We start from the raw sequence: 11,160 nt of genomic DNA on the forward strand, positions 1-11,160 counted from the left end.
AAATAAGAGTACACGACTCAAAAAGTCGATAGTAACAAAATCAGTTGGACCGAAAATAGCAACTGAAAACAGTCGACTGAAACAGTCAGTCACTGGAAAAAAATAGTAAAATCAGTCGAACCAAAAATAGCAACTGAAACTGTCGATAGTAAAAAGTAGTCAATTACTAATCAGTCAATAGTTCCCAACGCTAATAAATATTATTTCTTTAAATGCAAAATCATAATATTAGTGTTATTTTCCAGGATGTGAAGAATTAACTCTTAACATTTTAATTGTGCACCACATACTGATTAAAAGCAGTGTAATAAAAAAAATAATAATTAGGTGTTGCTTGTTCTGGTGGGTTAGAAAATGAAAATATGGATGGAAGAGATTTCGTAATCAAAATTGTGTATGTATTTATTATATTCAGTAAATTAAAAAAAAGTAATTATGTGTTTAAGTTTATTTTGTCAGATTAGATATTGCTTTTTAAAGTATTTTGAAAATGTTTTTTACAAATGTTAACTAATATTTAATTAAGATATTTTATGAAAATTTTATTTTTCAATTTCCCTCATAAGTGGAATTTACACATTTTGTAAAATACTAATAACTACTTTTTCAATAACTACTATGAAATCTGTCAAACTGGTTTAAAATAAATGCGCATGAGTAGTGGGCACGCTTTCCGTCTTCTTCTGTCGTCTCTTATTTTTCATCTTCTTATATTCCCGGGAAGAAATAAGTTGTAATGTAATTTTTTGGTTATTGTACGAAATATAAATAATAAAACATGAAGTATATATTAGTCACTGGAGGTGTAATAAGTGGAGTTGGTAAAGGTGTTATATCAAGTTCCTTTGGAGCTATTTTAAAATGTTGCGGAATTGAGGTTACCATGATAAAAATTGACCCATATATTAATTTGGATGCCGGAACTTTTAGCCCTTATGAACATGGTAAGTTTGTTTTGTTTGTTCGCTAATTCTTTACAATTTTTCTGTTAATACTAACTATTTCATTGTAATATCCTTAAACAACAAAACATGTGGTTAAAAAAACATGTGATTATGTCAATATAGCAACATGGTAAGTTCTTTAATTGTACCAAGATGCGGTTAATTAGATTTAAGTATATTTAACCTATGGTTTAAATGGCTTTTAATTTTAAAAAAAATTATTTCTTAAGGTGAAGTTTATGTTTTGGACGATGGTGGTGAAGTGGATTTGGATTTAGGAAACTATGAAAGGTTTTTAAATATAACTTTACACAAGGACAACAATATAACAACTGGTAAAATTTATTTGTCAGTTATTGAGAAGGAAAGACGGGGAGACTATTTAGGAAAAACTGTACAAGGTACATTTAACTTTTAACAAATAGCATTTTTATTTTATCAAGATTTTCGTTATAGTTGTGCCACATATAACTGATGCAATACAAGAATGGGTTGAAAAAGAGGCTCAAAAACCAGTGTCTGAAAATGGGAAAACTCCAGAAGTCTGTATTATTGAATTGGGAGGAATAGTTGGCGATATTGAAAGTATGGCTTTTGTGGAAGCATTTAGACAATTTCAATTTAGGGTTAAAAGGGAAAACTTTTGTGTAGCTCATGTGTCATTAGTACCACAGGTAGAAATAATTAATAGCATTAATATTAAATATTGGTGAAAACTTTAAATGTTTTAGCCAAAAACCACTGGAGAATCTAAAACTAAGCCAACCCAATCGTCAGTAAGGGAACTGAGGGGACTTGGGTTATCACCAGATATAATTGTTTGTAGGTCAGAACGACCTATTGAAGATGGTGTGAAAGAAAAAATATCAAATTTTTGTCATGTTGCACCACAACAGGTAAAATTATGGTTTTTTATTTGTAAATCGAAATAAATAAGAATATTTTCCAGATAATTAGTGTACCAGACTTACCTTCAGTGTATGAAGTTCCAGTTTTTATTGAAAATCATGGAATGGCAGATTTTTTGAGTGAGAGGTTAAATTTGGGAATTACTCCACTCCCACCAAGAAGAAAATATATGATGCAATGGATTGAATTAGGAGACAAAATCAGACATCTGAAATATGAGATAGTTGTAGCAATTGTTGGAAAATATACAAGGTGATTTTTCTCTTAAATGTTAACTGAAAGAAATTAATTATATACAATATAACCATGTTTTAATCTTAATGAGAATAATGGAAATTAAAATATACTTGAGCTAAAATATATGTGCTTAAATTGATAGAAGTTTATTGCTATCTACTGATATTATTATAAAAATATTGTGATAAGATAATGGATTTATAGATTGATCAAAGGATGCTATTTATATAAATGTATCTAGCATGTATTAATTTAAATAAAATGTATGTTATATATAATTGTTTAACAGATTGGAAGATTCGTACACATCAGTAACAAAGGCTCTTCACCATGCAGGAAATAAGATTGGTTACAAGGTAAACATTACATTTATTGAAGCCTCAAATTTAGAGAAGAGTATGTTGGCTGATGATCCAGCTTCATATCACAATGCTTGGAGGGAACTTTGTTTGTGTCAGTAAGTAATAATTATCATGGGTATGTTTGAGTTATTTTTAGTGTTTTAATTTCTCTAGCTGTGTTGTGGTTCCTGGGGGTTTTGGTAAAAGAGGCGTTGAAGGTAAAATCGAGGCTGTGAGGTGGTGTAGGGAGAATGACAAGCCATTTTTGGGTATATGTTTGGGTTTTCAAGCTGCTGTTATTGAGTTCAGCCGTAATGTATTAAAATTGGAGGATGCACATTCGACGGAGGTATGTCTAATATTCCTGTTTTCCATATATGTGAGATAATTTTGATACAATAGGTAAATGAGGATACCAAGAATCCTGTTGTGATAGATATGCCCGAACATACGACAGGAAACATGGGTGGTACTATGCGTTTGGGTAAAAGAACCACCGTTTTCAAACAATCGAACTGCAAAATCAGTAAGTTTAATCACATATTATGTCAAATTGCATTTTATAAAAACACTATTTTTCAGAGAAATTATATGGAAATAGAGACAGGATTGAAGAACGTCATAGACACCGATATGAAGTCAATCCTGCATACATTGATAAATTAGAAAAAAGTGGTCTTAAATTTGTCGGTAGGTATCAATCTTATCAATCAGTTTTAGATTTTAAAGTTGATATATTTTATCGTCATAATTGATTTTGCCATTTTTATTGTTTTTATACCTGTTGTGTCGTGAAACAAAAATCAAACGAAATTGATTGTAGCTTTTATATATAGCATACTATAAACTGTGCCTCTACCTGAGTAATGAATTTGACTAAATTTATTGTGGAAAATCAAAATTTTTACCTTTATAATTTTAATTTTTATATTACAAAATAAAGAATTATATATGGACATAAATTTTGCGATAAAAATTGCAGATCGGAGTTAATTTAAGGGATTGGAGCCAAAAGTGGGTGTGTCTTCACATCAACCAAAAAAATGGAATAAATGAAAATTAAAATAAAATATTGGTTATATTTCAATAATATTGATCTTTGTATACATATTACAACTGTGTAAAATATTTGATTATAATTATATATTAATGTTTATTATGGTAGTTTTAGATATACTATATTTTTAGTTTTCCGCCTGGTTGCGTACACGAGTAAGTCATACGATTTCGTGACGCATGAATAAGCCATATGCAATAGCCAATGTGAGAAGCGTGGATTTTCTAAATTTAGTGGACGCATTTATTATGCTGAGCCTTGCTGGTGGGTATTGGAAATATATGTGCCACCATAAATTGCAAGCGTTTTTGTACTCTAATTTCAATGTCTGGGATGTACGTTTGGTTTTAAAATTTTAACTGCGATTATATTGATCATCATGTTTTTCATTGAAAGACTTTTAATGTCTTTGAAAGCTGTAGCGGATTAATATTTCAGAGAGTGAAAATCACACCAATTTATAAGATCAAGACGTGTTGCGACATTCCTAGTAGATTAAGTGCATTCAAGTGCAATCCTGTGGAATAATATACAATATTCGTACATTACAGATGGGCTCATAAATTGCTATTTCGGCTGCTGTTACTTTTGAATGATGTATCTAAAATGTGGTTTAAAGCACTGGCATCGCTGTTTTTAGATACTAATATAGGAAATTCACTGAGCCACTTTGGTACTTTGTGATAAATTCAGGGAATGTGTCATTTTGTACTTATACGCCTCCAAAATTTGACCGTATTTTCAGTTTCTTGTAGGTTACTTGAGATTTCTTCTTCGATTGTTGAATTGAAAAAATTATTCGGAGAAAGATTTTCTTTAAATTTCTTTAATTTAGTATTATGGCTCTTTGACTTTAATCTGTACGTTTAAATGCTGTAATATCAAGTCCGTTGATACTTGAATCGCATTCAGTGCCGTAGCCAAATAACATTTTTAGAAAATATTTACATTTTAACATGTTTTATTATAAAAAAAATATAAATAAAAAAACAAGTTAATATATAATTTGATAAATAAGTTCCAAATAAAAAAATATACATACAGGCCTAGAACCTCGCTTTTTAGTAATAAGTACCATTTAGAGAATATACTTGTTTTAGGTATTGATGAACATCAAGAAAGAATGGAAATCCTGGAATTAGATAATCATCCCTATTTTGTGGCTGTTCAGTTTCATCCAGAATACATGTCTCGTCCTGTTAGCCCATCACCACCATTCTTGGGCCTTATTTTAGCAGCCAGAGATAGACTGAAGTCTTACATCGCTCGGGGATGTAAATTAAGTCCTAGAGAGCCCCAGAGTGACTATTATGATACAGGTAAAAGCTGGTGATTGAGATGTGTCTAGAACATTACTATGTTTTTCTCTTTTTAGATGAAGATTTGGAAGATGATACATTGAAAAAACTGACAATTGAAAATGATACAGACAGCAGTGCATACAGCAGCTCAAGTCTGTCCTAATCTGTGACTTCCAATTTTTAAAATTTCCTTATTTGTAACGTTCAAAAGAATGGCAATTTAATTAAGTAAGGAATATGCCGAATATTATATTGGGAACTAAATCCAGCATAATATTTAACTACCTCTTTATTTAAATGGATAGGTTCCTAAATTAATATTTAAATAAATTGACTTTATTTTTACTGAGCTTACGAATTTTTTCGTTCATTGAAATTATAAATATCGTATTTTTTTAACATTTCTTGACCAAAATGTTATTTTAATATTAATAAAAGTTTAAGTTTACTTGTCTTTTTGTGTCAAACCCTTTAATTTTTTAGTACATAATATTAAATATAATTAACCACATTTAATCCACAACTGGTAATCGGATAGGGTCGTACTTACCAACAGTCATTTATCATGAAGTTTACTTTTCTTTATGTCACAAATCCTTTTATTTTTTAGTACTTGATATTAAATATAAATAAACATATTTAATCAACAATCGGTAATTTAATAGAGTCGTACTTACCAACAACCATTTATCACAAATTCCTCTTTATTAATCGAATAATTTTGATCTATTTTTCAAATTCTTCTAATCCATTGATCTGTATCTATATTTTATTTGCGTCTCCCATCCTAATGGTCGATCTGGCTATAAATTTATTCACCATGTACTAGAAATCCTAGTTTTTTTACATTACAGAAGTTTTTAATACCATGCAAGAGGTAATTCATTCACTGCTACATTGAAACAGTGGAAAGCTGATCTCTCCTCGCAATTCGACAACTTTTTCAATATTGGAACAAGTAACGTTATTTTCGATGTTGCTATCGTTAAATTTGCAAAATAGGGACATAAATCTGTTAAAATAAGATCACCCTTGCCTACTTCAGCGGTCTTACCATACGTTGTATAATTGTTCATAGTCTATTGTTGGCTAGTTAACACATAACGAATTTCGGAAATACTAAATATCGACGGTTGTCGCTGTCATAAGTCGTGATTGTAGAACTGAATCTTCATCTGGTCAACCACCTTCCATCATTCTAGGCACTTATCTACATTTTGCTTCTCGTACTTGTCATCAGTTAACTTTAAGACCTTAAAGTCTGATTACCACTTATATTTTAATACAATATTCGATATATTTGCATCAATCTAATTTCAGCTTTTACTATACTCTATTTAATTTTCGATATTGTACGAGAATTGTGTTTTCCTTCAAGATTCCAAAGTTAACAATCGCTTTATCAATTCAAATTTAGAAGTTTTATTGATGTTTTTGGTTGTGCAAATAGCTCCAGTTTTCGAACTTCGTAGGCGACTTTGTTACCCGTTGAAATTCTAAGTACACTGATGGATGAGTTAAGATGATCAGAACTCTTGGGCGTTTCCCATAACACAATTAGTTACGGAAAAAAGTTCTATTATCATTAATTCGTCCATAGCCATAATGTACTAGAACTTTTCAGTTAGTTCTGCAATCTCCAGACTAGCTAGATAATTATTTTGATTAATCCAGGAAGTAATTCATCTATGATTGGAGATAAATGTTTATTAGATTTAATATAATCTAAGACCTATTATTATACTGTGTCCATGTACAAAATTTATGAACACAATTGAAAAGGTTCTATTTCTTCAATTGACGTGTAGTCAAATATCCACATAGAATAGAGAAATCTCGATTAGAGTCCCTCTATTACATGAATATCCACAACCCGTAATACATTATAAATATATTAAAATAATGTACAATATATGATTCCCGTTTATAATAGTTTTATTATTAGCATAATAATATATAATTACTAATATTTATACTTATAAATTAGCCGATGACATAAAATAATGAAGATATCTAAAAACATAGTGTTATCTGTCTAATAATACGTCTTACTTTACCAAATGTCCTTGTCAGAGTTTTGACAGGCCAAAAATTTGTTTATTAAATGGGTATTATCCATGTTCTGTAAGTTTTAAAAATAAATTTGTAAATAATTTATAATGAGTCGAAAAAGTGGTAGTTTGGAATTGTTGGACATGGACCCGAACCATTTTAGTAAGGATGTATACAGATCTGAGACTAAAAGTTTAAATTTGAACAAGGGGGCTGATTCGGTATGTATTTTGTGATAGACACAGAATTTAATTAGATTTCATTAAGGAAATTTTATACCATATAAAAATCAATCTATTTCGTAATTAATTATTATTAATTACCTCTACAAACAATTTATATATATATATATATATATATATATATATATATATAAATCTGTACTTTAATAATTACATATCGTGTGATGAAACATTATATTTATTTTATTATATTTGCACGAGTATGTGATAAGAGATTTAAGAAATATAATTTTAGAATTATAAAAAAATGTTTTTTAGACAAGTTGGGGTAAAACTTCACCAAGTAAAAGTTATTGTTCATCTAGTTCAACATCAACAGAAAATGTTGTGTCCACATTAGAGAGAAAGAAGGTGGGGTGTATATTTCAAAGATTATTATGTATATTTATTAACTAATTGAATTTGTTTTAACGAAGATAGAGTTTATTCGACAGTAATTAGTGTTCAAGAAATGTTAAATACTTTTCAGCTTTGTAACTAGTTTTTTGTATAATTGTAGTGACTTGAAATCTTATTGGTACATATCATTTTATAATTTTAATGTCAAAGTGATATTTGGACTTTTAGGCACAGACTTCTAAAGATACTGCAACATTGAACAGGTCTGATGACTGTCCTTTACTGCCCGGTGAAATAAGACAAGGATGTGCTCGAGATGTTACTTATTTATGTCCTTACCAAGGTCCTGCCAGGGGTGTATTAACAGTAACTAATTATAAATTGTATTTTCGACCTTCTGATTCCTCAAATATAATTGATGTCCCATTAGGAGTTGTAAGTATATCATTAAAATCTTTTAAAATATTTTAATAATCACAATCTTAAGATATCTCGCATTGAGAAAGTTGGAGGAGCATCATCTAGAGGTGAAAATGCTTATGGTATTGAAATTTTCTGCAAGGATATGAGAAATTTACGGTTTGCTCATAAGCAGGAGAATCATTCTAGAAGAAATGTTTTTGAGAAGTTGCAGATGTATGCATTCCCACTAAGTCATAAATTAAGATTTTTTGCATTTGACTATTCCGAAGCATTTCCAGATAATGGGTGGGCAGTTTATGAGCCAATAGCGGAATTAAAAAGAATGGTAATTATTATAATATTTATTAAGCTGTCAAAGTATTAATGAATCATTTTAGGGGGTTAATAATGATATGTGGAAAATAACTAAAATCAATGAAAGGTATGAGATATGTGATAGTTATCCCGCAGTGTGGGCAGTACCTGCTCAAGTTACTGATGATGATATTAGAGCAGTTTCAAATTTTCGAAGTCGTGGTCTGTAAGATTTTTCGTTTCATTTTTCTTTTATTAAAACCAGATGGTATTTTATAGCGAGATTACCTGTTTTAAGTTGGATACATACAGAATCTCAAGCAACAATTACAAGATGTTCTCAACCGTTGGTGGGTGTTAGTGGTAAGAGATGTCGAGAGGATGAACATTATATTCAGTTAATTATGGACGCAAATGCGCAAAGTCATAAAATGATTATAATGGATGCTAGACCAACAGCAAATGCCATTGCAAACAAAGCAAAAGGCGGAGGGTTAGTATAATTTATAATAACTCATTTTATTTAAAAATAGTTATTTCAATAGTTTTTATAATTTTTATGAACAAATGAAGATATGAATCGGAAGATGCTTATCAGAATGCTGAACTCGTATTTTTGGATATTCACAATATTCACGTTATGAGGGAATCGTTGAGGAAACTAAAAGAGATTTGTTATCCCAACATAGACGAAACTAAATATCTTAGTGGGATAGAATCAACATATTGGTTAAAGCATATAAAGAGTATTCTTGCTGGTGCAGTTCGGATCGTTGACAAAGTGGAAAATCATAAAACCTCTGTTCTGGTGCACTGTTCAGATGGATGGGATAGAACAGCTCAATTGACTGCCCTCTCTATGTTGATGCTGGATCCATATTATAGAACTGTAAAAGGCTTTGAGGTTTTAATTGAAAAGGAATGGGCTTCTTTCGGGCATAAGTTCCAACAGGTAAAATTTTCGACATTTAGATAATTGTGTGACTTATTATCTAAATGTTATTTTAGAGAGTTGGACTGGGAGACGATTACCACAGTGATGCCGATAGATCTCCCATTTTTCTACAATTCATCGACTGTGTGTGGCAAATCACTAGACAATTCCCCAATGCTTTTGAATTTAACGAACATTTTCTTATTACCATACTCGATCATTTGTACTCCTGCAGGTTCGGGACATATTTATTCAATAGCGAAAGAGAGCGCGTCGCCGAAAGTAAGATATAATTTATATTTAATTAAGTCTTACCACATTTGACCTTTCGAGTCAGTTACCCGTGAAAAATATTTTTTCAATAATTGTGTTTTTGACAAATAATAAATTGCTTGCCTTGAATAGTCACCACACATTTACGGTGTTATATAATTTTATTAATATCCTACTAGAAGCACTTTAAATATTTTTTCCAGAACTGAAAGAAAATACAGTTTCATTGTGGTCCTACACCAACAGTAACCTGGAGTTATACAGAAACCCATTGTATTGGGCTAATACAAAACAAGAGAAAGTATTAGTACCAATAGCTAGTATCCGGCATATACGGTTATGGAAAGCTTATTATTGTAGATGGAATCCAAGTATGAGAACTCAGGTAAATGGATAGATTTATTTATGAAATTTTTCAAAAAGTCATTTAAATTTTTATCAGGATCCAGTATATCAACGGATAAGGGAGTTGTTGAAGCTCAAGGAACAATTACACAATAATTCACAAGAGTGCAGAAAGGAACAACAGCAGAGGATGAGCAGAAGCACTGTCAGTCCAACATGATACAATATCAGTGTGTCATTTGCTTAAGACTGTTTAGTGCAGTACTTTATTGTTATTTTTCCCGTTATCGTAGCTTAGCTAATATGAGTTAATCCAAAACATATTTTATAATATTTGTATAATTATTGTATAGAAACTGTTTAACAGAATAAAACTGGTACCAAAAATGATGACACAAGATGAGGTTTCCAAATTTTGTGGTATTATCAAATGTGGGATGTAGATAAAATATTTTATAGTGAACTGTACAAATTATAGGATACTTTCCCCAAATAAAGTAGAGCTTTATTCAATTGACTAGTTAATGTAATTAATATTATATTTTATTGATCAGTAGAAGTATAACATTTTTGTCCTTTATCTAGAATCCAATAAAATACGTTATTTAAATCACCTTCAATATATACCGATCACTTTCATTTATTCATTCCATGAAAATTCGACGATTCATAATTGGGATTAGGAATTAATTTCAGTGCATTAGCATAAGTGTTATCTATTAAAAAGTGCCTTAAAACTACAGTTAAGATTATGATACTTATGAGTTCGATATTCGATAGTTTCGACGTGTAATTGAACCACCCACGATTGTTTTTTTTTCATTGTTTGTGTTGTTTGATTTAAAGAAACTTACTGAGACTTGACCTATTGAATGCTTATGAAAGGTTCCTGCCTATCCAATGTTTAAAAGTGATGATATCAATGACGAAGAGTACTACGGATAGCTTAAATATTTGGAAATAGTACACGATCAAATTAATGCGTGAGGTAAAATTTAGCAATTTTTGTTTCCTGCGCCTTGTGTGTTTGGGCACCATTGAAGCAAGTATTGGCTTTAGAGCTAGGAGTTTATATTCGACAACACGCTATTTGAATAAAAACTTAGAGACAGATCAAAGTTATCCTCTTACTGGAAAACAATGTATTTTATTTATAAATACACTACTATAATTTGACGACTTCTTGTGCTTCCATCATGCCCTTCTAGACTTGATGCATACTGATTATAATTAGATCTGATCGATATATCATCGCTCCTAGTTGAATGGATATCATTAAATCAACACTACATCACATTGTTTCCAGATTAAGTGAAAATAACCTATTATGTCTTTCATGTTTTTTCATGTATGTTTGCAATAAAAATTATGCAAAAATAAGACTATTTTGAGACATACTTTTTTCCCATCAGATGTTATTATATTGTCGCATTAAATTTCAATCGATTAGGTTATAGTTTAGTAGCTTG

At 30.3% G+C, this 11,160-nt stretch overlaps 2 protein-coding genes across 3 annotated transcripts; both read left to right on the forward strand.

The window, feature by feature from the left end:
* Positions 1-654: 654 nt before the first annotated feature.
* Ctps (CTP synthase) lies at positions 655-5,237 on the forward strand. Its single transcript, XM_076403717.1, has 11 exons — positions 655-944; positions 1,175-1,345; positions 1,401-1,618; positions 1,676-1,840; positions 1,894-2,105; positions 2,380-2,547; positions 2,606-2,780; positions 2,834-2,957; positions 3,014-3,121; positions 4,589-4,807; positions 4,864-5,237. Exons 1-11 carry the CDS (start codon positions 779-781, stop codon positions 4,950-4,952), a joined length of 1,815 nt encoding a protein of 604 aa, XP_076259832.1. The 5' UTR covers positions 655-778; the 3' UTR covers positions 4,953-5,237.
* A 1,601-nt stretch (positions 5,238-6,838) lies between these two features.
* mtm (phosphatidylinositol-3-phosphate phosphatase) lies at positions 6,839-10,208 on the forward strand. Of its 2 annotated transcripts, XM_076403713.1 has the most exons (10): positions 6,839-7,062; positions 7,342-7,434; positions 7,651-7,857; positions 7,910-8,170; positions 8,223-8,361; positions 8,419-8,632; positions 8,713-9,091; positions 9,148-9,355; positions 9,550-9,731; positions 9,789-10,208. In XM_076403713.1, exons 1-10 carry the CDS (start codon positions 6,949-6,951, stop codon positions 9,909-9,911), a joined length of 1,920 nt encoding a protein of 639 aa, XP_076259828.1. In that variant the 5' UTR covers positions 6,839-6,948; the 3' UTR covers positions 9,912-10,208. The 2 variants fall into 2 exon arrangements, with proteins under 2 accessions (XP_076259828.1, XP_076259829.1); XM_076403714.1 differs by lacking the exon at positions 7,342-7,434 and having other exon boundaries at positions 6,856-7,062.
* Positions 10,209-11,160: the final 952 nt, after the last annotated feature.

Source organism: Rhynchophorus ferrugineus, unplaced genomic scaffold (genome assembly GCF_030347505.1).
Source record: "Rhynchophorus ferrugineus isolate W39M unplaced genomic scaffold, kcgeb_rfMv2 rfM4, whole genome shotgun sequence".
Classification (NCBI taxonomy): Eukaryota; Metazoa; Arthropoda; class Insecta; order Coleoptera; family Curculionidae; genus Rhynchophorus; species Rhynchophorus ferrugineus.

Excerpts from the sequence above, each read along its gene's own strand:
- mtm (XM_076403713.1), top strand. The coding sequence starts at position 6,949 with ATGAGTCGAAAAAGTGGTAGTTTGGAATTGTTGGACATGGACCCGAAC. Across the intron at positions 8,633-8,712 it reads AACAAAGCAAAAGGCGGAGG|ATATGAATCGGAAGATGCTT; the intron begins GTTAGTATAATT and ends GAACAAATGAAG. Across the intron at positions 9,732-9,788 it reads ATCCAAGTATGAGAACTCAG|GATCCAGTATATCAACGGAT; the intron begins GTAAATGGATAG and ends AATTTTTATCAG.
- Ctps (XM_076403717.1), top strand. The coding sequence starts at position 779 with ATGAAGTATATATTAGTCACTGGAGGTGTAATAAGTGGAGTTGGTAAA. Across the intron at positions 1,619-1,675 it reads ATGTGTCATTAGTACCACAG|CCAAAAACCACTGGAGAATC; the intron begins GTAGAAATAATT and ends TAAATGTTTTAG. Across the intron at positions 1,841-1,893 it reads GTCATGTTGCACCACAACAG|ATAATTAGTGTACCAGACTT; the intron begins GTAAAATTATGG and ends AATATTTTCCAG.